Here is a 25,586-nt window from a genome sequence, read left to right as displayed (position 1 = left end):
TGTAGAGTACCTGCAAGCCATTGCATACAATTTGTAATAAAAACTCCCATCTGTGAATTCCCTTTGTACATAATTTGTAAGTTTATATTTGTAATTTTTGTACAGAATTTGTAAGTTTTACTGCTAGAATTTGTAAGTTTTACTGCTTCAATAAAAACACCATCTGTGAATTTGCTTTGTCCTCTTTTTAATAAATTAATTTTACTTATTGCCTTTTATTTTAATGTCAAAGTTCCGGGCTAAAAGTATACTAAGACTTTTATTTGTTTGATAAAAATGACCATCTAAAGTATTTCAACATTGCAAGTTCTCCCAGAGAGAATGAAGGTTCATTGGACGCCTATGACAGTCGATGGCAGCAGCCGATGTGTTAAATTCTCCCAGAGAGAATGAAGGTTGCTGGAATTTGTAAGTTTTATTGCTTCAATAAAAACACCATCTGTGAATTTGCTTTGTTTCTTTTTAATAAATTGACAGTAGATGGCAGCAGCCGATCATTTGGGCGACCAAACCGCGACCAAAAGACCGGCGACCAAAAAGACCGGCGACCAAAAGACCGGCGACCAAAAAGACCGGCGACCAAAAGACCGGCGACCAATCGACCATGTACCTCAGTTGACAGCGCAGCCCCTCTCTTCACTCGAGTGTCCAAGACATGCGACTGCAAGTCCGCTAATACGACTACAAAGTCAATCGTCGAACTGTGGCCTTGTGTGTTCTGGTGCTAAGTGCACATATGGAAACTCATATGCTTGAACATGGTGTTCATGAATGACAATCCATGACAAGCTCTGAAGTCCAACAATAGAACGGGATCGTTCATCCCAATGACCTCTCCAGGTCTCACTGACATTGGCCACGTGAGATTTGAAGCCCCCAAGCAGAACAAGGGAGTCCCCAGGATGGGCACTCTCCAGCAGCCCTTCCAAGGACTCCAAAAAGCTGCTGTTTGGTGCGTTGGCACAAACAACATAAAGGTCCAGCCTAGCATCTTTGCTGGACGAGGCAGGCCATCTGCGTCCTCTCCCGGATGAGGCCAGCTGCGACCAGCCGCGTCCAGCCAGCATCTTTCCCAGACAAGGCAGCTGCCTGCGCAACCCCTGCATTTTTTCCGGGTGAGGAGAGTAGCCGTTGTTGCCCCTCCAGAGACAGTCCCGGGTGAGAGATCCCGCTGGCCAGACCAGCCAGCCTGCCACGTGCCTGGTTGCTGGCCCGGACGCCCACCAGACCGGCCGGCCATCTGCTTTCTCATTGACTGCCCTGGACGCCCGCCAAACTATTTTTGTTTCCTCGACAGTAGGGACTGACAATGGGTTAAAAGATTTCATCTTGATACCTAATGGCAGTCCGGGGCACCCTATTCCAGGCAGTAGTGGAGTGGATAAAACAAAGTTTGGTGCTTGAGCAAATGCCAGTCCGAGCTCCATGGTGCTGGGCAGTGGGCACAGGGACCAGTATGACAATGATTGGAGACTACAGAGTGTCGAGCCGTATGGCCACCTTCATGAAGTCTGTTCCTGATTTTTGGCTGGAGACATTATAAGCAGTCTCCTGATATCTCCATGTTTTGGGTGTTGTGCTGGAAGACACATTGAACATTCTTGCTGTAGGGTAAGAAAACCCCTCATACTGCAAGTAGAGAGAATTACTCAACCCAAAATCCGAACGAGTGCAAAACAAGCGAAAAAAAAGATCAAGAGGGAAAAACTTAAAATGACCTTCACGTGTAAAAACTATCATGGGATTTTTATATTTTGCCACTGTAGTGCACCTATTGTTAATTCCATGAACATCAATACACCTGAAAGCTATCAACGACGTCCTCGGCTGCTTAACCAACAAGAAAATTATCAGACAGGTTTATTTGATTTCATGCCAGGCCCAGTAAAAATAAATGTTCCTTTAATATTTGTGAGCAATGTATTTTGAATCAAATTCACCATTATATAACTAGCTTCTATGAGTTGCATGGCGGCTGTAGCACTAAAGTAGCCACCGACTCCAAACCCCCTCTCAGCCGCCAGTCGGCGTCACATGAGAATTACAGCAGGGACCGCGGTGGTGGCTACTCTACATGCTCACATATTTCCAAAGTGATTCGCTACATTTTATACGCAAAAAGTTGCCCCTTTTTCATCCCGATCGTTGGGTTTTCCAATGTTGTGTCAGTCACACCTAAGAGACCGTGTGAGGTTTACTTGACATTCGTTGCAGTTGTCCAACAGCTGACTGTTTTTAATTTTACTCATTTCCTAATTTGCAATCGAAGCCTAACTTTGATCTTAGAATTGCCCAGTGAACATATGTTGAGCTTATTAATCGGCACTAACACACCGGCCGCTTGGCCCAACTTTTTTAAAGAAATACATTTCAGAGCCTTCACTGACTACCACTTTCGTTCCCACCGGGGCATAACTTTGTTAGGACCTTACAAAGCTAAATTAACATTGCATATTAATTTTTGCTAAAATAAGAAAACAAAATCTTACCATGTGTTTTAAACCAAGTGTCTCGTTGTGGGTTAGTGTTGCAGTCTCTGTCTCATTCTGGTGTCTTTCCATCAGTCATATCGTGGCTGCAGTTTCCCATAGACGTGCTTGATCAAATTGACTTCGGCTTTTGTTGTTGTTGTTGTTAATTGCCTAATGTTGGATAAAGTCCACATATCGGGCAGCCGATATATTGGTCGACCTCTATTGGTAACTCATATACATTTGTCAAAGGAAAGGAAGTCTCTAATGGAAATAATGGGTGAAGTTTTCAGGGGTGCCAAGTACATTGGTGCACACACATCACACTTAATCGCAGCCAGGAAAAATACCGACCTCATTTTCACTTACCATGCGAATAACGGACTTAATGCAGGCTTACTATTGACAATGATAGACATTGTCAGGAGCGCCCCGTTTTGTCCCTCCTGGCCTGCTGTAGAGGCAGAGCAGCTGGAATCAATCTGTTGATGACTTCCTGAGTTAGTATTTAAACACCAATTAGTTCGATTATCATTGTCGGATCATTCCTGCAAGCTCCTGCACAATTCCTGCATGTTCCTGGAGGTCACTGCGTGGATTCAGTAGCCATGCAGCCACGCTACCTTTCTCCTCGATACCTCTCGTTCTCCTGTTTCCGGTTTGGTATCGCTTCCGTTTCACAAGTCCTCGTTGTTTTGTGAGATCCCTTCTGAGTTATTAAAGATGTTGCTTTGAAGCTAATACCTCGTCAAATCCTACTTCCCCGCGCCTGGGTCCGAATCCATTCCTGATCGTGCCACAACGACGCGGCACGATCGTAACAGAACGATCCGACCATCATGGACCCAGCGGGACGCCACCCACGCTCGCGCCGACGCTCTCGTCGACGCCAGCCACCCTTCTTGAAGCCCCCCAACCACATGGATTCAGCGAGAATCCCCCCAAAATCTTTTAGGGAGTTTATAATGGACACGCCGTGGTGTGGGCACCTCAGAGACGTTCTGGCAGCAGAGGAATCCCGACTAGCAGGTAATTCTGAGCCTCCATCCACCTTTAAACCCACCCTTTGCTCAGCCCGTCGCACTGGGCTGCCAGCACAGCTAAGTCACAATACCCAAGTTCCGACACCCCTAATTCATCGCCCAAGTTATCTGAATTCAAACTCCAGCGAGTCTTTTCCTCAATGGAGGGAGAATCCCCAGCCCCCATCGGCCCCGTTGGAACGCCAAATCTTTGTCGGTTGGGACTCTGAATTTTCTGATGGTGAGGACGACCAGGAGCGAATTGATTTGTATGCTAGAGAGTCGTACTCGGACAGTGATTTTCTTAGCCGATTCGGACTCCGATACACTCCACCGGAGGAAGTTGACCCCTACTCTTTCTCCGATTACTCCGACCTGGATTACCCCGACCAGCATTTGCATTTTCGGCGGGCCATCTACAGTGGACCACCGCGTTGCGGCCGGCGGGGAGGAGTTTCGAACGCCGCCCGACTTGTCTTTGTGGGGAGGCGCAGCAGCGAGGTCTTTCACCGTGTCGGCTGGCCATCTACAATGGGCCACCACGTGGCGGCGGGTGTGCTGTGCCGTCCTCCCGGAGGAGGCGGCGAGCGCCGCGCCGCAGGGAGAAGCGGAAGGAGGGACTAAACGCTCGAACCCGTGACCAAGTTCCTCGCTCGACCTCGCCCGTCCAAAGAACTTGCTCGACCACGCCCGTCCAGACGCCTCGCCCGACCACTCCGTTCCAAGCTTCCCAAATTCACGTGCCGAAGCCACGCAAAAAACTCCCTTTGCCACATGGGCCGCCAGTCACACCCGTGCCGAAGCCACGAACCAGGCTTCCGGTGCCGGCTGGCCCTAGTTCCTGCCCGCCCAGCTCCTGCCTGCCCGGAAGCGGCGGCGACCCGCCGGGGCCTGGACGAGGTGCTCGGCGACAACGAGGGGCTCGGCGATGGCGACTCTCCGGCGCCCCTGGACGAGGGGGTTGGCGGCGGCGGCGAGGGCGACTCTCCGGCGCCCCTGGCCGAGGGGGTTGGCGGCGGCGGCGCGAGCAACTCTCCGGCACCCCTGGACAAGGGGGCTGGCGGCCCCCCGAGCAGCCAGGATATGGTGCCTGACGACCGTTCTAAGCACTTAAGGGACCAGCGGGGAGGCCTGCCGGACCGGCTACTCCCACTCCTCTCCAAATGCCGACGTGGACGCCCGCCAGATAGGCCACTCCCACGCCTCGTCACGGGCCGGCGCGGATGCCCGCCGGAACGGCCACGCCTACGCCTCGTCACCGGCCGGCGCGGACGCCCGCCGGACCAGCCACGCCCACACCTCGTCATCGGCCGGCGTGGACGCCCGCCGGACCGGCCACCCCCACGCCTTGTCACCGGCCGGCGCGGACGCCCGCCGGACCGGCCACTCACACGTCTCGTCATGGGCTGGCGCGGACGCCCTCCGGACGATGATAACGGTTCACACACAGGGGAGGTACTGTCAGGAGTGCCCCGTTTTGTCCCTCCTGGCCTGCCGTAGAGGCAGAGCAGCTGGAATCAATCTGTTGATGACTTCCTGAGTTAGTATTTAAATACCAATTAGTTATATTATCATTGTTGGTTCCACAATTCATGCATGTTCCTGGAGGCCACTGTGTGGATTCAGTAGCCATGCAGCCACGCTACCTTTCTCCTCGATACCTCTCGTTCTCCTGTTTCCGGTTTGGTATCGCTTCCGTTTCACAAGTCCTCGTTGTTTTGTGATATCCCTTCTGAGTTATTAAAGATGTTGCTTTGAAGCTAATACCTCGTCAAATCCTACTTCCCCGCGCCTGGGTCCGAATCCATTCCCGATCGTGCCACGACGACGCGGCGCTATGATAACAGAACGATCCAGTTAATTTAAACTGATCGCTGTGAATGCTATGGTTGAAGTCTAAAGGGGTTGGATGTTTAGCGCCATCAATAGCAACCACAGACCTAACAAGGAGGTGACTGGAAAATGCGCTGAAATTATTTGTAAATTACTTTTCTCAAAAAAATTAATTTGATATTTTTCAGTATTGTTTGTAGATTTATTATGATTTGTCATTCGGCAACCAAGACTTAATTATCCCATTAGTTACTAATATAATTGAGACTAATTGGAAAACCATGTACAATTTGGGTGCTGCTACTATTGTGTTGCTGTCATATTCTAGTATTTAGGAACAGTGTATTGCTTAAAGGTAGACCAACCGACATTCTTTTGTGATCACATTTTTTGAGTTACTGGATGAATCTTATCTGGCCCAAACTATGAGAGTCACCAACCTGGCACTTCCACCGTGTTTGATGGCGACTTTTCCTAAAGGCTTGTCCATCTCATCGTGGACCAACAGGATATCCTCAGGTTGCACGCCATACTTGCTGGCTAAAGTGAAAGGAAATACACAATGCATTCCACTGGAGCTCAGGGTCCACCTCCACAGCATTTTACCAGCTTTGGCCACTGCCACGCCGTTGACATTCATCAGCACTTGGGGACGTAGCAACACCAAGCGTCTTGCATCCACCACAACCACCTCGCCACACAGCTGCCTGTCACTGCGCCAATGCTCGGCCAGACCCAGATGAGCGGCTAGGGCACAAACTACCTGAATCCCCACACTGTGCCGTGTTCCTTCCATCCCAGGGTTACCCAGACCAACGACCTGTAGTTGACAGAACCGAACATATATGCAGTGATACCTCTACTTATTAATGCTCCTACATACGAAATTCGGAAATTACGAAACCCTCTGGTATGCAAATTACTTTTCCAAGATACTAAAAAAAGATCAAAGTTACGAGTCCTGCAAAACGTCAATACATTTATAATATTTACATTATATATTTTACACGTACCGTATTTACTCGGATATAAGCCGCACCCTTAAAATGGTTGAATTTTACAATCTAGCGTATAAGCCGCCTCCTGATTCAAAATGTTCACCTCCATATCCACGGTTTTAATAGGGAGTACAACCATGTTACGTTGAAGGGAAAATCTTAACAAAAATCCCAGGTGGTACCTCGACATACGAGCACCCCGACATACGAGCATTTCGATACGAGTAAAATTTCGAGCAAATAATTATCTCTAGATACGAGAAAATTTTCGAGATGCGAGAAAGCCAGGTGGCCAAGACATGAGAGGCTGTTTATCATTGTAGCACACTGTCATTGCCGCATCTCTTTCGTGTATAACAGATATCTACGAGCACTGGGCAGAGCCTTGCATTTTCCCGTGTTTTTTCCCCGTTAGTCAATGCATAATACAAAGTGAACAATGGATCCGAAGCAAACAGGTGGAAAGAAGAGTTGTGCAAAGAAAAGGCGAACGTTGACAATCAATATTAAGTGCGGAATAATTGAAAAATAAGAGAGTGGAGTACGTGTCACAAAGCTTGCTCGTTGTCATGGATGATATCGTGTGACTTGGAAATTCCTTGGGGCTGGAGGTTAACGAGGTAGATGTGAATTACCTAATTGCCGAGCACCACGAAGAACTAATGACACAGGATTTAATCGAGCTCCAGGAGAGTGAACATTTGGAGGTGTTGCGGGAACTCAGTAGCGAGGAGGAGGTGGAAGAGGGTGACCGCCTGGCTACAAAGGATATCAAAGACATGCTAGCGAAGTGACAAGTTTTCTGATTTTGTAGAAAAGAGGCACCATGACAAGCTGGAAAGTGGTCGCGCGTTATCGTATTGTGAGGACATTTGTGCACGTCATTTTTGAAATATTTTGAAGGGAAGGCAAAAACAAACAACCCTTGATGCGTTCCTTTTAAAAACTCCCTCTGAAAGTCTGGGTGGAGTCAACCCGGAGAACAAAGGTTAAAAAAAATTAAAACAAAATTAGAATTCAGTTTTGTGTAAAGTTACATTAAAGGTATGTTTGAGTGTCTGTATATATTAATCCAAGTTAATTTAAATTTGTTTGTTTGTTACGAGTGCGTTGCCGTGGAAATTCCCCCCCCTTCTCTCTGTCCGTCTGTCTCTCCCCTCCGCAAATTCCGTCCAATTTGAATATACTATTAAACACATTTTATTACTATTAAACCACTAGTTATGTGTTACTTTGCTAATAGATGGCGAATTAGAAAAAATAAAACATTTTTTCCAATCCAATAGTATCCTGTTTTTGGTGTTTTTGCATAGTGTTGGAACGAATTAATTTGTTTTTAGTTCATTTCAATGGGAACTGTTTGTTCGACTTACGAGAATATCGACATACGAGCTCAGTCCCGGAACGAATTAAGCTCGTATCTCAAGGTACCACTGTTGTGGAATTTGCATGTTCTCCCTGGTCTTGCTTGGGCTTTCTCCAGGTACTCAATTTTACCAAAAACATGCAGAGTAGGCCACTAGAGTACTCTAAATTGCCCCTGGGTATGAGTGTGTAAATGATTGGCCGTCTCCTTATGCCCTGTGTTTGGCTGGCACCAATTCAGGATAGGTGTCCACTGGCTCACCATTGTGAGTATGAGTCAGGGGTCGGGAACCTTTTTGACAGAGAAAGCAATAAACAAATAATATTTTCTAATGTTATTTCTTGAGAGCCATTCTCGGAATTGAAAAGTAAAAACATATGAAAGTGTAATTTTTATTTTTTTTGTCATTTCATCACTTTTAACGTACAAAAAGTCTCTGATTTCTTTTGACAACATTATTATGTGGTGGCTTACAAAATCAGTATCAATGATATCATGCATGCAGAAGAGTAATAAAAAACAAAATTATGATTAAAATAGGGGTACAGGTAGTGTCGACGCCGCAGTGACGCTCTTGTTAGTGCGTTCGGGACTCAGCTCTCTCACCAATGATTTCCATATTTTAACCTCACAGGTTAGTGGAGAGCCATATGTACCCATGGAAAGAGCCACATATGGCTCCCGAGCCGTAGGTTCCCTACCCCTAGTATAAGTGGTACAGAAAATGAATGAATAAATATATACAATGCCTTGTGAAAGTATTCAGCCCCCTTGAACCTTGCAACCTTTCGCCACATTTCAGGCTTCAAACAAAGATATACAATTAAAACATTTTGTAAAGAATCAACAAGTGGGACACAATTATGAAGTGGAAAAAAATCTAATGGCTATGTTATACTCTTAACAAGTAAAAAAATAAAAAGTGGGGCGTGCAATATTATTCAGCCCCTTTACTTTCAGTGCAGCAAGCTCACTCCAGAAATCCAGTGATGATCTCTGAATCCTCCAACGTTGACTGATAATGATGAATAGCATCCGTGACCGGACGATTCACTGAAAGACGTTTCGCCGATGGACGTTTGGCGGACGGACAGTTCACCGAACGGACGTTTCGCCGAAACGGGATTTGCACGCTCGCCCCGCCCCCGGATCGTGTGTATACATGTTTTTCAACCTCGGCCCGTTACAGATAACATTCATTTAGGAATAACGGCATGTACTGCCCCCCGCTGGACATATTTCTAAATACAAGTACGTACTATAATGTGCTGCCAATTTTTTATATTTTTTATTTTATCCTTGCGTTTAAAGTAGTAGCCATTTGGACAAACAATGTAATTTATCAAAGCTGGGGATTGATGTCTGACACTGAGAAAAAACAACACTAGAAGACTTATGTGAAATTCTAAGTGCCTTGGACAGACTAGAGGGCTAGAGAACAATACCTGAAAATGCCATGGAACACACTTTTACTTCTAGTTTAATTTTAAATAATTTACCATTATTTTAGGAAATATATATTCAAAATGATTTGCTGAGAACCTTAATTTAAAGATTAATCTCAACGTTTTCTATGCTGGTGTAAATTTTCTGGAGTAGGATTTCTGGATTTACAATTTCATTACAGTAGTACTTACTGTTACTACTACTTTATTTTCTCTATTTCTTCTGTCACGTACTGTTCTGCGTGATCTCCAAATGGCTACTACTTTAAACACAAGGATAAAATAAAAATATAAAAAATTGGCAGCACATTGTGTACACCAGTGTGTAATAGGTCTCTGTTTAAATGTACATGCGCCGTGATAGTCTCGGAGTTCTGTTTGAAGTGCAGAGAGCATCATGAAGACCAAGAAACACACCAGGCAGGTCCGAGATACTGTTGTGGAGAAGTTTATAACCAGATTTGGAAATACAACGATTTTCCAAGCTTTAAACATCTCTGGGGGCACTGTGCAAGCAAGCATATTGAAATGGACAGAGTATCAAACCAGTGAAAATCGACCAAGAAAAACTACAGCTGAGGTGGGAGAGTCTGTGGAAGTAGGTGCTCTGGTCAGTGGAAACCAAAATCTTTTTAGCCACGATTCAAAACGATTTGTTTGGCGTGAAAGCAACACAGCTCATCACCCAGAACACACCATCTCTTCTGTCCAACGTAGTGGAGGTAGCCTAATTGTTTAAAGAAAATCATAAAATATCTGACGTTAGTGTGTAGGAAAAGTGTTCCTCCCTTCGTTTTGAAGAGCTTTTGGTTTTCCAATAACTATTAGCTTTTGTTTTGTACATCTTTAAGTTTTTCCATGACAAACCATCCATTTATTACTTTTTTACCGTTATTAGCAACTAGCAATTTGTTCAATCGCTCACAAGGCATTTGACATATTGACACCAAATTAACACAAGCGATGGGTGATTATCTTCTGTTTATTGTACAGCTTTAAATTTTTCTATGACAAACTACTTTTATGTATTAATTTATTACTGTTATTAGCACCTAATTTGTTCAATAGCTCCCAGGCTATTTGACCTATTGATCCCAAATCAACAACAGGTTGATGGGTGAATACTTCCTGTTTATCATTATGTCAGGCTCAGGGGACAGACAGGTGGGTGGTTATGCCTTTTAGCCAATCGCAGGTTGTGAAATTTGAAATGCATTCTTTTAGATTCTACCATGTTTTCTTTAGCAACTAGAATAGAATTTTACTGACACCTATTGGTCAAGGCCTGTCATCTACTTTTGTATATATCACCTCCTCTTTTCCTTGTTCCGCCTAAGGTTTGTCACCGCCTATTTTTGAATAAACCCTCCAGGGGGAAGTAGTAGAGAGGATTTGGCACGGAGGAGACTACGAGAGGGACGTGCGCTCTGTCGGTCCACCCCCTCCCCTTCCACCTCCAGGAGAGAGGGGGGACAAGACAAGACAATGGAGCAGGCGCGCGGCGTCCATCTTGATTTGACTTGCCTTTTCCTCCTTCTATGGCCATAGGAGTGAAAACCCCATCTGTTTTGGATGCTTTCCTTTGTTCGACGATTATTTAGATGTCCAGAGCAGTTCTGACACAGCAGGACTACAGCAGGGGTAACCAAACTACGGCCCGCGGGCCGGATACGGCCCGTCAGCACATTTGGCCCGGCCCTCTGAACAATACCAGAGATGCCATCGGATTTATTTTCTATTTGGAAAAAAAAAAATCCAGATTTTTTTTTCCCCAAAAAAAATCCTAGGCCCCGCCCTGTCAAAGAGAGAACGGAATAATGGCGAAAAAGTTAGGTAAGAGAAAAATTGATTCAGAATGCAGGGTATTTAACCTGGAGTGGACAAATGATTATTTTTTTGTTCATTGCAAAGAAAAGGCTGTTTGTCTCATCTGTCTAGAGACGGTGGCGGTATTCAAAGAATACAATCTTCGCCGACACTATGAATCCAGCGGTAAGCCTTTCACTGACGGAGAGTTTGTTAAGAAATGTAGGGATGCTGTCGCGGAGGAGGTGTGTCCCGAGAAGAAAGATGCATTTAATGCCGTAAGTCTGTCGGCGAGTACAATCACCAGACGCGTTGAAGAAATCGGGAGTAACGTATATGCCCAGCTGCAGCAGAAGACGAAAGAATTTGACTTTTTTTCATTAGCACTGGATGAAAGCACGGACGTGCAAGACACAGCGCAACTGCTCATTTTTTATTCGTGGAGTTAGCGCAAACTTTGAGATATGCGAGGATCTGGCAGCCCTCCAAAGTCTCAAAGGGACTACAACGGGAGAGGATATTTTTGACAGTGTGCCAAACCATGGAGAAGTTGGACCTGGACTGGTCAAAGCTAGCTAGCATCACGACTGACGGGGCTCCTAGCATGGTGGGCGAAACTCGCGGTCTAATGGGACGCATGAACCGGGAGTTGGAAAAAAGGGGTCTCACCGCCTCGCTACGAGTCCACTGCCTAATTCACCAGCAATCACTGTGCTGCAAAGTGTTGACGTGAGAGAGATTCTGCTCTGACAACTGAGCTGAACTTTTATTTGTTAAGATTGTGCATGGCACAACAGAAAGTTAATGTTGTATGGCTTTTTTTTCTATGAAGAACCCAGAGAGAGTTATTTAGTTATTATTTATTTCATAAATAGTGTTATTTATTTCCTGTTTTTTCTGTGAAGATCTCAGAGAGGGTTATTTACCGTAATTACTCGAATATAACGCGCACTCGAAAATAACACGAAGGTCATTTTGGGCCAAAAAAATCTGGAAAAACGCAGTACTCGAATATAGTGCGCACCTAAAATTTCCCGCTGACGAAAATCAGAAATCTTACCTTTTTTTCTTCGTTTCACGATTGTTTTGTTCAAACAAATTTATTCATTAGAATCCTTCAAATGAAGAGTTCCTCTCTCTCTTTGTCTGTCCTCTCATACATCTCTTCGTTGAGAATCCTATCAACGTACACGCTTCCTTCATCCACTTCCTCTTCCTCCCACAACACATCATCCGATTGGCTTTACGAGATGACGTAAAATCCATGCGTCAAAGTGAGTTTGACAATGCTTTTTTCGATCGAAAATTTGTAATTTATTTTAGTTATTGATTATAACACTGAACTGAGAGAGGGTGAACTGAGACGAGTAGGAGGCTAGAGGGGGGGAGTGGTGGTCTCGGCTTTCCGATTTTCGATCGAAATTACGAGATGACGTAAAATCCGTGCGCCGTCTTTACGAGATGACGTAAAATCCGTGCGTCAAAGTGAGTTTGACAATGCTTTTTCCGATCGAAAATTTGTAATTTATTTTAGTTATTGATTATAACACTGAACTGAGAGAGGGTGAACTGAGACGAGTAGGAGGCTAGAGGGGGGGAGTGGTGGTCTCGGCTTTCCGATTTTCGATCGAAATTACGAGATGACGTAAAATCCGTGCGCCGTCTTTACGAGATGACGTAAAATCCGTGCGTCAAAGTGAGTTTGACAATGCTTTTTTCGATCGAAAATTTGTAATTTATTTTAGTTATTGATTATAACACTGAACTGAGAGAGGGTGAACTGAGATGAGTAGGAGGCTAGAGGGGGGGAGTGGTGGTCTCGGCTTTCCGATTTTCGATCGAAATTACGATGACGTAAAATCCGTGCACCGTCTTTACGAGATGACGTAAAATCCGTGCGTCAAAGTGAGTTTGACAATGCTTTTTTCAATCGAAAATTTGTAATTTATTTTAGTTATTGATTATAACACTGAACTGAGAGAGGGTGAACTGAGACGAGTACGAGGCTAGAGGGGGGCAGTGGTGGTCTCGGCTTTCCGATTTTCGATCGGGTTTACGAGATGACGTAAAATCCATGCGTCGGCTTTAGGAGATGACGTAAAATCCGTGCGTCAGCTGTACGAGATGACGTAAAATCCGTGCGTCAAAGTGAGTTTGACAATGCTTTTTTCGATCGAAAATTTGTAATTTATTTTAGTTCTTGATTATAACACGCACCCCCAACTATTGGAATTAATTATATAGCAAAAACCTGCGTGTTATATTCGAGTAATTACGGTAGTTATTTATTTCATTAATAGTGTTATTATTTGTTTCCTGACTTTTTTTCTGTAAAGAACCTGGAAAGGGTTATTTGGTTATGTGTGGCTTTCTGGAAAACAATAAATTTTTTAAGCTCCCCTACAATCGTCACACTTTTTCTGTTACAAACTGACCTCCCCCCCCCCCCCCCATCAGTGAAGGGAAAGGTTATGTGGCCCTCACAGGAAAAAGTTTGGGGACCTCTGGACTACAGTAATACCTTGACATACGAGTGCCCCGACATATGAGCAATTTGAGATACGAGTAATACTTTGAGCAAATATTTACCTTGAGATAAGAGACAAATTTTGATATTCGAGAATACAGCCTACGCGAAAACTGCTTATGAGAACATCTCGCCGCAACTCCCTCGTGTAAATGTCTCTACGAGCACTAGATGGAGCATTGCATTTGTTCCGTGTTTTTTCCCCGTTAGTCAGTGCAGAACGCGTGGCGGAGCTTGCTCGCCAATACGAGAGGAGTATACTACTTTCTGTTGGCAAGTGGCCGTGCGTTATCCTATTGTGAGGACATTTGTGTGAATCATTTTCGGAATATTTTGAAGGGAAGACAAAAGCAAACAACCCTCGATAGGTTCCTTTTAAAATCTGCGGCTGAAAGTCAGGGTGGAGACGGGGCAAATAGAGCCAACCCAGGAGAAGAAAGGTATAAAAATGTAAAACAAAATTAGAATTAAGTTTAGTTAGATTTAACTTATTTTTGAGTGTCTGTATCGTAATCCAAGTTAATTAAAATGTGTTTGTTAAATTAGAAGCGCGTGCAGAAAGTCTCTCTCTGTCCCTCTCTCCCCTCCGCAAAATCCGTCTAATTTTAGTACTATTAAAGATCATAAACACTAGTTATTTGTTACTCTGTTAATAAATGGTGATTAGAACAAATAAAAATGTTTTTCCATTCCAATAATGTTTTTGGGTGTTTTTTTGCAGAGGGTTGGAACTAATTAATGTTTTTGTTCATTTCTATGGGAAACGTTGATTTAAGATATGAGTAAATCGACATACGACCCCAGTCCCGGAACGCATTAAGCTCGTATCTCAAGGTACCGCTGTAATTATTTATTTTTGCACGGCAACGCGCTCGTAACATAACATAACATAACAAAATGAACTTGGATTACGATGCAGACACACTCAAAAATAAATTTAATCTAACCTTACACTAAACTTAATTCTAATTTTGTTTGAAATTTTGATACTTTTCTTCTCCCGGCTGGGTTGGCTCTATTTGCCACGCCTCCATCCTGACTTTCACATGCACATTTCGATTGTTTGCTTTTGTATTTCCTTCAAAATATTCCCAAAACAATGCACACAAATGTCCTCACAATAGGATAACGCACGGCCACTTGTCAACGAGAAGTAGTACCGTATATTCACGACTATAGGGCGCACTAAAAAGTCTTAAATTTTCTCCAAAATGGACAGGGCGCCTTATAACGCGAAGCGCCGTGTGTATGCTATTATATAGAGAGAAGGCGGACGTGGCGGACGTGGGTGGGGTCGGACGCTAAAGGCACGCCCCTACCAAGTACCCGTATATGGTGTGGGCATGTGTTTATTGCAAAACAATTTCGGTTTGGTTTCTAAGGCCCCCCCCAAAATGAATAATACAAATAGACACGCTTACAAAGCTCAGTTCAAACTTCAAGCCATCAATTATGCAGGGGGACATGGGAATAGAGCAGCCGCGAAAGACGATGCCAAAAGAAAAGTTTCCAGCCGGCATCATCGTGAAGGAAAACCAAAAGGGCTGGATGGACGAGGAGAAAATGACAGATTGGCTACGTGAGGTGATGGCTCGGCGTCACTTTTGATTTGCGACTCCACGCGTGCCCATCTCACATGCCTGGAACCAGCTGCCTCCTTCTGATCCCCGACACCGCCTTCTCCATGAAAACATCAAAATGCGGTTACAAAAGAAGTCAGACTGGCGATCTTCGACCCTTCCCCGTCTTACCGCCCTTGAACTCCATATCCCTTGTACACACTCTTCCCACCCCTGCCCACCCTGAACACCTATGGCTCCGCTGTCCGGCCTTAATGGCCGAACGCTACCATCGCGGCCTGGGAAACTCCCTGGATGAACTAATCTGCGTTCCAGTGGCAGCTCTAGCGCTGCTGAGGGTAATCCTCAGGTGCCTGAAGTGAAAAAGAAGAACAGCAGCGGTGAAAAACCAAGTCACAAAAATGAACTCTGAGCTTGCCGTCATTCCCGGAGGCTTAACTTAAGAACTCCAACCGCTGGACATCGGCATCAACCGGGCGTTCAAAGCAAAGTTGCAAGCGCCATGGGAACAATGGATGATAGGTGGCGAACACAGCTTTACGAAGTGTGGCAGGCAGCGCCGGGCTAGTTACGCCACTATTTGCGAATGGATTGTGGCCGCTTGGACTAACGTGTCTGCTTGCACTGTTGTTTGAGCTTTTGCCAAAGCCGGCATCATTTCTGTGTAGCCACATGGCAATGTGAGTGGCTCTGACAACGAAGAGAGGGAACCTGGCGTTTCTGATGAATCATTTGGACAATTGTTCAATTCGGACACAACAAATGAGGACTTTGATGGATTTGTGGGTGATGATTGATCAAAAAACGTGAGTACATTGTAAAATGGCTAAATAAAGTACAACCAAACTCAGTTCTGCTTCTGTTGCATTTTTAAAAATGTGTTTTTAGCGTGTTTCCATATGTTTAAGCTGGTGTATGTTTTGCCATGCTTGGCTGTGTGTATTGGTGCGGTGCGTCTTGTGTGTGTGTTAAATAGAGAAATAGCACTCGTACTCTGAGTGGGCTGACTATCCACGGAGATCCCAGTGGTCTTGAGATGTCCTCTGGGATATTGTAGGTTCGTTGGTAATGTGTTGTGATGGATATATCGCATCTCCTCCTGAAAGTAATGAAATCCTGGCGACTGTAGAAAAACTTTGCCTTGCAGATGTTAGTAAATAACGAAAAGATTGAGAAAACAAAACACCAAACTAGAGAGCAAAGAGCCGCTGCACCTGTGCGCCGCCGCCATCTTGGCGATCAAGCCGGTCATGAAAGGTCCCTCATTATTGCCCCCACCCAGACTGCCTGTGTTGACGATCGATGGAGGTTCGGCCTTAAAGGTGGAGCCCCTTCTGAACGTCCACCGCTGAGGCCGTGGCATTCAGTGCTTCGTCGACTAAGAGGGATGCGGTCCGGATGAGCGCATTCAGGATTTCTGCCAGATCTACCCTACGTCGCAGGTCAGGTTGCCCAGGTAAATCACTCCCTCACGGAACATCAGCTGATTAAGGCGCATCACAACTACACCAGTGACACTCTGAAGAAGGCGGGAGTACTAAGACGAAACATGTCAGGTGGCTAAAACCTAAAAGAATCCACCATTGTCTGTTATAAATGAACCGGTCAAAAGATAGATAAAAAGAAGACGAATGAATTACTGTTATTAGAATCTAATTTGGTGGTCCGGTGGAACGAGTTGTTAGCACGTTGGCCTCACAGCTCTCGGGTCCTGGGTTCACATCCAGGTCGGTCTATGTGGAGTTTGCATGCGTGGGTTTCCTCCGGGCACTCTGGTTTCCTCCCACATTCCAAAAACATGCATGGTAGGTTAATTGCTCTCTCTAAATTGCCCCCGGGTATGGGTGTGAGTGTGCATGGTTGTCCGTCCCCTTGATTCAGGGTGTTGTCCCCCCGCCTCTGGCTCGAAGACAGCTGGGATAGGCTCCAGCACCCCATGCGACCCTAATGGGGATAAAACGGTTCAGAAAATGAATGGAAAAAAAGATTCTACAGACACCTCGCTACTTCGGTTATCGCTGCTTCACTACATCGTGGATTTTTTCCTGGGGAAATGTTTGATTTTTTTTTTTTAATTTAATAATTCATTCATCTTCCATACCGCCCATCCTCAAAGGGTCGTGGGGGTCGCTGGAGCCTTACCCAGTTGTCTTCAGGCAAAAGACAGACTACACCCTAGACTGGTCGTCAGTCAGTCGTAGGGCACACAGAGAGACAAACGACCATCCGTACTCCCAATCATACCGCCGCCTGCAGGAATCGAGCCCTGGTCTGCCCGCAACGAAGTCTGGCGAGTTAACCTACACCACGAGGCAGCTTATTTATTTTTTATTACTGTATTCACTCGCATAGAAGCCACTTTTGTCGGACAAAAAAATGATGACTGAATCGAGGGTGAGGCTTATATGCGCATAAAAACACGACATGTACGAAACTGCAGGTTGGCGATGCCATGCTCCGATGACGTCATGACGCAATGGCGCTGTGACGATATGACGCAATGCCACCCTGACGTCATGACGCAGCCGACATTTATTTCAAAATAAAGAAAAGATAAACAGATAAAACGCTAAACAAAATTTATTTTGACGTCTATGAATTAAGAAAAAATGAACGTATCTTGCATAAAACGTGGAAAAACTCACATTCCTGTCTCTGCTCGCTCGGGGCACAGCCATCTTGCCTCGGGCACTGCCATCTAAACCTGGGTAAACGTGCTCTGACTGGCCAGACGTGAATAGCCTTGATTTTGAAATAAAACAAAATTCCACTTCAGGTTTTTTTCGTTTTATTTCTTGTTTGAAAGTGAAAACTATTGGAGGAATATGAACCATCGAAAGAATTGAAATATTTTGACATTAGAAGCAATATGGCTGCCACAACATCTTAAACTTCTGGTAAGAAAATTGTAATTTCTGTAATTAGAAACCATCAGGATCTCATCAAAATACTTTTTTCTTCTTCAAATTGAATAATTTGATATTTTGCATTTACAAAGACGGGCATATTAAATTATGATATTGACCCTAATAAGGTGTTTTTGATTCATACAGCATCTCAGAAATACCACGTGGGATTTTTATTAAGATTTTCCCTTCAAAGTAACACATTTGTACTCACTATTAAAATGTGAAATTTGGGGCGGCTTATACGCGAGAAATTGTAAAATTCAAAAATTTTAAGGCCATTTTAAGGGTGTGGCTTAGACGCGCAGGTGGCTCATGTGCGAGTAAATGATATTTTTTTAAGTTCAAAAATGTGAAAGCAACTCCCGTCTTCTGCTTGCTACTCAGCACTAAAGATTTTTTTTTTTAGTTCATAAAAATGTGAAAATCCATGCTGAAACTCGTAACCAGAAGTCACTCTTGCTACTAGGACTCAGCACTGAATAATAATTATTTTTTTTTTTTCTATAGCCTATTTCGCGGATTTTCACTTTTAGCAGGGGGTCAGACCCACCATTAACAGCAATAGTCGAGGTATTACTGTAATTTGTTTAATTGCTCCCAGGCCAATAGACATTTTGAACGCAAATCACCAGAGGTGATGGAGGATCCTCCCTGCTTGTCAAATACAAGACCTTGGTTTTTCATTGACAAACTCAATTTTTTAATCAAATAAAAAAAATAATTTAATTTGCTGCTATCCTACTGAGCCAGAATGGGTTGGATGTCCATTTTCGTCAAAAAAAACGTTGTAAGTCTACATAATCCCCATTAAAATAAGGATAATGATCTAATTGCTACCAAATAAAAATGCAGTTCTACACATTCATAACTCAACACTTTGAAAAGCTTTTGTAGATAGAGCATTCTACACCAGGGGTCGGGAACCTTTTTTGATGATGAGAGCCATAAACAGAGCATGATGACATTCTACACCAGGGGTCGGGAACCTTTTTTGATGATGAGAGCCATAAACTATTCATATTTTCTAATGTTATTCCTTGAGAGCCATACTCCGAATTTATAAGTGAAAAAACATGTAAATGGGTAGTATCTCAGCTCTGTCACTTGCGGTTTCCATATTTTGGCTCACACGTTAGCGAAGAGCCATATGCACCCATCGAAAGAGCCACATGTGGCTCCCGAGCCATAGGTTCCCTACACGTTATACACCAAATACATGCAACACTCAACAATATTAAAACTCACCATCCTTCGTCGACCCTGTATATGCGTTTGTGCGTCCCTGCTCATTACCACGGGAATCAGGTCACTGAAACAAAACCGTCTGATAATTCTCCTTAAAACACGGTCCATGGTCAAAAAGTAGCACCGTGGAGGACGCAAAATGCAACAAAGGCACGTAATCACGCCAACAAGCAATCGATTTATAATTCGCCTGATGACGAAGTGGAATTAAAGACGGCAAACGTTGGTTTAAAAAATGTTTGCGTTGTGGCTGTTAATTCGGTTGAAAACCATATTACTAACTACTGTTGTGTAACAACATAAACATATATATGTTATATAAAGACGTATTTCGTTGTAGCATTTTCGTCTGTGTTGCGTTGTTTCTTCGTCAAGAAAGGCGACTGCTTTCAACATATCCACCTGGCGTGACTACTTGAGAACTACAACCACACAATACACGAGCAGTACTACCGAGTTAACATTTCCCTTCTAGTACCTTCATGCGGACTGCCACCCCTCCTCCCCCAATAAAAATGGATTTGACGTAGAGCGCCATTAATGGCACTGAAAGATTATCATTACAGTCACTGTTATGTTTCCGTTGTTTTCATTAAAAAGGCAGGTTATATCGTTCTTTTCGTTCAGGCACCTAGGCGAACATTTTGGGGTCCTATAGTTGTAGTTTGAATTGTAGTCTTTAGTAGAGAGCACTGTGAACGTTTCCAGCGGAGCTTGATTCAGTGTTCATTGAAGTTGACCATTAATGTGTTGTCAAAGAAGAATATTCTACATTGTTAATTACTTGAATTTGATATAAAAGAGCCTGAAGAATCATCCGTGTGCCTTCGTCTCACTCTCTGACCGGAGTATCTGTAGATGAGGTGTCCCAGCGCTATCAAAGAACATCGCAACGCTAAGCTAACTCGCTAATATTGGTATGAAAGAGATGCGGCAAAAAAAAGTGCGCTACAATGATAAACAGCCTCTCATGTCTTGGCCACCTGGCTTTCTCGTATCTAGAGATAATTATTTGCTCGAAATTTTACTCGTATCTCAAAATGCTCGTATGTCGTGGTGCTCGTATGTCGAGGTACCACTGTAATGAAAATCATTCGTTCATTCATCTTCCATAGCACCCATTCTCGAGAAGGTTGCAGGGGTTGCCGGAGCCTAACCCAGGTGTCTTCGGGCGAAAGGCAGACTACACCCTAGACTGGTCGCCAGTCAGTCGTAAGGCACACACAGAGACAAACAACCATACGCACTCACAATCATACCACCACCAGCGAGAATTGAGCCCGCGTCTTCCCGCACCGAGGTCAGGCGAGGCAGCTTCTTGTAATGAATATCAATAAATCAAAAATGTGTTCAAGGCTCACAAACAAGCACTTAAATGACATTCTGAAAGTGACAGCTAGTCGGGAGATGACACATGATGTTGATGCACTTGTACAAGCCAAAAGATGTGATTTAAAAAATGTGCAAAGTAATGTTAGTCTTTCTTTATAAGTCTCATTTAATCGTAAAGTTCATTACTATAATTTTCAACAGCAGTTACTTGTTAAAGTTTGTGCAATTTGTGAAATATTTTGTAAAAGTGTTGTTCAATAAATTTTAAGTTAAATTTCAAATTTCAAAATGTTCTTGTGCTTCTTTACACCAAAACATGATATTTTGGTTATTTATAGCTAAGTATGCTATAATTGTAATGGTCCGGACCATGATGTCTACCTAGGGATCATATGTGGTCCGCAATGTGAAATGAGTTTGACACCCTTTGCTCACTCCAACGCAAACCTTCCTGTATAGTATACAGGAAGGTTTGCGTTGGAGTGAGGAAAACGTTATACGTGACAGAATGCTCAGGACAGGATTTTCCACATTCCCTAATGAGTTCTCAGTTTCTTTGTTCACAGATGAATGTTGTTTTTGCACTCTCCGGAAATCTATGGTTCGATAGGGGAGTAGTTAAACCCGATAATAATAATATATGGAGCATCATTAAATCTGGACGGTTCATTTGAAAACAGTCTGCAGAAATATTGGCGGTCTCAGAAGCACTTGATTATGCTGAGGATCAAAGGGTAAACATCTACCGTATTTTCACACCTATAGGTCGCACTTAAAACTCTAAAATTTTCTCTAAAAAGGTCAATGCGCCCAATTGGTCGGTGCACCTTGTCTGTGCACTTAATTCAATTTTTGTATGGCCCTGACCGCTTGAGTGTCTGGTTTTATTTCTTACCGGCACACTTCTTATTGCGATCAACCCAGCGGACGTTCACCCTAAAAATACCCTTCCGAACGAGGCACATGGAACGTGGATCGAGGTAACGAAGAAACGTGACGAATACGAACGAAACCAGCCGATACAACAAATGACATAACAATCAGTGGGTTTTAAATAGACAGACATGGGTTGACGAGACAATTAGGAAACTTAGAATTATTAGTTTCATATTATTATATGGTTGCTTGCAACGAAGTAAATGCTTTGCTCCTGAGGATCTTACTGAGACGAAATACCAAAAGGCCTTGAACCTTAGACTGCTGGAGTGGACTAAGCAAAGAAGATTCAAAACACCATGAGCTGCACATGACTTTCAAACCTTTATTTGTTTTGACTATATTGATGTCTCACTTGTTTCCCACCCCTCCCTTGAGAGTTGAGACGTCCATTGGAATTAGGGTCCTTGAAGTTAATAAACAAGAAAAGAGGTGTGTGAGGCCAGAACAGAGCGGGGACTCGGCATGACCAGTTCTGTTCTTGCAAGAAGAAATCCAGAAGATTGTCTTTTCTCTTTATTTATGCGTGCATTTGGGAATGCCTATATTTGGGAATGCCTATTGGTGAATCATATTGGTTCGTCGAGCCTGGGAGTCAATATACCGAAGGAATCCAGGCACTTAGTCGACATCTGGGAAGGACCGTGGCCATGGCATTTAAGACCCTTTTGACGGACTGAGTCTCGGATAAGAACCTTGATTCCCGAAGGTGACGACTTAACTAAAAAGAGTTGAAGACATCTCTGGTGAGTCCATATGAATGTGATCTCCCCCATTCGGACCCCCCTCACGAATGGAATGTTACTGAAGCAAACTTGTGTGTGCAGAAAAAAATGATTTTTGCTATGGGATAAAGTTGTGCTTGCAGCATTTTGGGGATTATGGAGTCTCGGCAAATTGTGTGATTGTGTTGGAGACCGGATGGGAATTTAGTTCATTATGGACTAATGGTAGTCTTCTCTAAAATGCAATACTCATGTCTAAAAAAACGACATTTTCAACATGATACCTCGCTGGGGAGGCATTTGTAAACAGAGCGAAACAAGGAAATTTATGGCAGATAAACTGTGTGAGGAAAAATCATGCTTTTTGCAGCGAGTCTAAAGGTCACAGTTAGCGGCTAAGAGCGCATTTTCGTTGAACATTTCAGAATAAGAGCAAAACGCGATCTGAAGGAAATGCAGGGTTTGGCGGTTACTTTCGCATTTTTCGGATTCTACACAAAAAAAATATATTTCCAGGTGAGAGAAAATCTGTTTGGCAAAAGATTGATTATTTGGCTTCAAAATTGGGAAGAGAGCAAGATATCCATTTTTGACCAATTTGTTGATTTCGAAGGGCTCTTAGAAGGAATGAGCAAACTTAAATTGGGTTTTTCATCTATTTTAGATTTAATGATTGTAATATATTGATAATGATAGTTGCCTCGGGTTATGGAAGTGTTTAACCACGCCACCTGGAGCCGTGGGGTAGCACAGCGTAACCCGGACGTAGTAGTGTTGTGTGTCCGGTTTGTGTGCGTGTGTGTTGTAGTTGGACTGTGGCAATAAAGAGCTACACGTGTTTTACCCTGGGCTCCGCCGTCTATTGCTGTTATGGATATATTAACAGTTATTTAAACTGCAAAGTTATTACAGTGGCGACGAGGATGGGATCCCTTTCCATGCGGTAGGGATTAAAAGTTTCGGACGAGGAGATTAAGGCGTTACAAGGAGGTAACGTGACTTTGCAGACTAGCATTAGCACGAGTGCTAAGCTAACGGCGGCGCTGCATCATGGCCAGATTCTTTGGAAATCTCGGCGAATACGAAGCAGTTAAAGAAGATTTTGAATCTTACTTGGAACGTTTTGAGCAATGGATGATCATCAACGAAGTGGAGGAAGGTAAAAAAACCAACGTGTTCCTGTCTATAATAGGTGCAGAGACCTACGGACTGTTAAAAAACCTTTGCATACCAGAGAAGCCTAGTAGCCTCTCATATGAGGTGCTAAGTGGAAGATTAGCATCTCATTACAACCCGAAACCGCTGGTGATCGCGGAGCGATTCAAGTTTCAAAAGAGGAATCAGAGAGAGAACGAGTCTGTGTCGGATTATATTGTGGCGTTGAAGCAGCTATCCAGCCACTGCGAATTTGGTCTCCAGTTGGACGAAGCAATGAGAGACAGATTTGTTTGTGGATTGAGAGTGGAAGCTATTCAGAGAAGATTACTCACGGAGCAAGATCTAACATTTAAAAAAACATGTGAACTGTCGTTGTCCATGGAGATGGCATCAAAGAGTACGTTGGAGTTCGCTAGCAAAATGGAAGAACCTGCCACATTAAATAAGATTGACCAGGAAAAGACAAGCAAAAGTGCGTGGAAATACCAACCAGCCACCAGCGATTGGAAAAGTAAAACCACAAGTGGAAAATTCAGACCACAGAGAAGAGAAAATCATCAACCCTGTTACAGATGTGGACTAAGCAACCACGCCGCTCATGAATGCAGGTATAAAGGAGAGACATGTTACAAGTGTTCAAAAGTAAGACACATAGCAAGGATGTGTAAAACTAAAAATTGGCAAGGACACACACAGTATGTAAAAGGAAATAAAAATGAGACAACAGGAAATGCGGATGATGAACGATGGGAGTCATATCGCTTGAATGCCGTGTATCCCACAAATGCTGTCGGGAATTGGAAGAAGGAAATGACAGTACAGGTCATAGTAGAAGGAACTCCTCTAGAGATGCAACTGGACACAGGGGCGGCGGTAACACTTGTTTCGGAAATTGTGTATAAGAAGCATCTCTCTCATCTGCCTTTGGAAGTAAGTAAAGTGCAGCTGTCAACTTTTTCCGGAGAGAACATTCCTTTGATGGGACAAGTGACGGCCAAGGTAAAATATGGGACCCAGGGTGGGGAGCTACCATTAGTGATCGTAAAAGGTGACAGACCAGCCCTACTTGGCCGTAACTGGCTCAAAAACTTCAAACTGGACTGGGCACGCATCTTCTCAGTTATACCAGCAAGGGGCGGTAACGATGCAGATGAGGAGTATGGTGACTCAAAGCCCAAGAAAGTGAGTGCAGTACCCCATGAGCAAAAGCACAAGCGCTCCAAGGATTCACAGGATGAAAGTGAGGACTCCGAGGAAAAACTCCCCAAAACCAAAAATGATTCAGCAGATGACTTTGGTAGTGATGACCAAGACAACGACTTTGGAGAGGAAGATGAAGACGGAGGAAGTGACTACAGTATAGAACATACAGTACAACAATGTGACGCCTGTCAGAGTGTGAGGAAACTACTTGCAACCGCACCTCTACACGTCTGGAAATGGCCGACTAGAGTTTGGCAGAGAATACATATTGACTTTGCAGAGAAAGACCAACACCACTTTTTAGTACTAGTGGACAGTCATTCAAAATGGCTGGAGGTCATCGCCATGGCAACAACCACAGCAACCAAAATGATTGAGGCGTTGCGGAATATTTTTGCTTCCTACGGGCTTCCTGAGGAGATTGTTTCTGACAACGGACCTCAATTCACTTCGCAGGAGTACAAGACATTCCTGCTGAGCAACGGAATAAAACAAACTTTGGTACCAGCTTACCATCCCGCTTCCAATGGAGCGGCAGAGCGAGCAGTTCAGACAGTGAAAGCATCACTGCTGAAACAAGTACTCGAGGAGAAGAAACAAAAGGTCACAATAACTATGCAGCACAGGCTAGCTAACTTCCTGATAGCATACAGGAGTACACCGCACACTGTTACAGGATGTGCACCAGCGGAACTGTTTTTAAAACGTCAAATCAGGACCAGGTTCAGCTTACTGAAACCAGATCTCGCTCGAGTGGTGGAAGCAAAACAAGAGAAGCAGAAACACTATCATGATAGAACCACCTCCAAGCTGAGACATCTGTCTGAGGGTGACTCAGTTCTGATCCGGAATTTCCGTGGAGGGAAGGAGAGGTGGACAAAAGGAACAGTGGAAAAGATACTCGGACCAGTCACCTACCTGGTGTGGAATGGTGTAAGCCGACGCTCGATCCACATTGATCATCTGCTGTACAACCAACCGTCCAGACCAGAGACATTGGAGCTTCCGGATGAGCAGCTGGACATCACAA

At 44.1% G+C, this 25,586-nt stretch overlaps 2 protein-coding genes across 9 annotated transcripts in view; one reads left to right on the top strand and one right to left on the bottom strand.

The window, feature by feature from the left end:
- LOC144074035 (uncharacterized) overlaps nucleotides 1-16,925 on the top strand; it is a 70,951-nt gene extending 54,026 nt beyond the window's left edge. Inside the window, exon 6 of one of the 2 annotated variants that reach the window (XR_013300218.1) lies at nucleotides 16,331-16,925. Coding sequence is in view for 1 of the 2 variants with exons in the window: in XM_077600118.1 (XP_077456244.1) it covers nucleotides 4,268-4,993 (726 nt within the window). In the remaining variant the exon portion in view is untranslated. Of the gene's footprint in view, nucleotides 13,456-16,330 lie in introns of those variants that run through there. The other variant, XM_077600118.1, reaches the window with a different exon arrangement.
- The window catches only part of ptrh1 (peptidyl-tRNA hydrolase 1 homolog), a 28,487-nt gene extending 8,823 nt beyond the window's left edge, over nucleotides 1-19,664 (bottom strand). For 3 of the 7 annotated variants that reach the window (XR_013300220.1, XR_013300221.1, XM_077600120.1), the window contains exons 1-3: nucleotides 19,203-19,664; nucleotides 5,933-6,146; nucleotides 5,767-5,866 (exon numbers count right to left, since the gene is read on the bottom strand). Coding sequence is in view for 3 of the 7 variants with exons in the window: in XM_077600120.1 (XP_077456246.1) it covers nucleotides 5,767-5,866; nucleotides 5,933-6,146; nucleotides 19,203-19,310 (422 nt within the window). In the remaining 4 variants the exon portion in view is untranslated. Of the gene's footprint in view, nucleotides 1,630-2,489; nucleotides 2,643-5,766; nucleotides 5,867-5,932; nucleotides 9,863-17,693; nucleotides 17,791-19,202 lie in introns of all 7 variants that reach the window. The other 4 variants (XR_013300222.1, XR_013300223.1, XM_077600121.1 and 1 more) reach the window with 4 other exon arrangements.
- Nucleotides 19,665-25,586: the final 5,922 nt, after the last annotated feature.

The sequence above is a fragment of the Stigmatopora argus genome, chromosome 5 (assembly GCF_051989625.1).
Source record: "Stigmatopora argus isolate UIUO_Sarg chromosome 5, RoL_Sarg_1.0, whole genome shotgun sequence".
Taxonomy (NCBI): Eukaryota; Metazoa; Chordata; class Actinopteri; order Syngnathiformes; family Syngnathidae; genus Stigmatopora; species Stigmatopora argus.
Note: the sequence above shows the minus strand (reverse complement) of the source record. Positions and strands in the feature narration are given on the sequence as shown.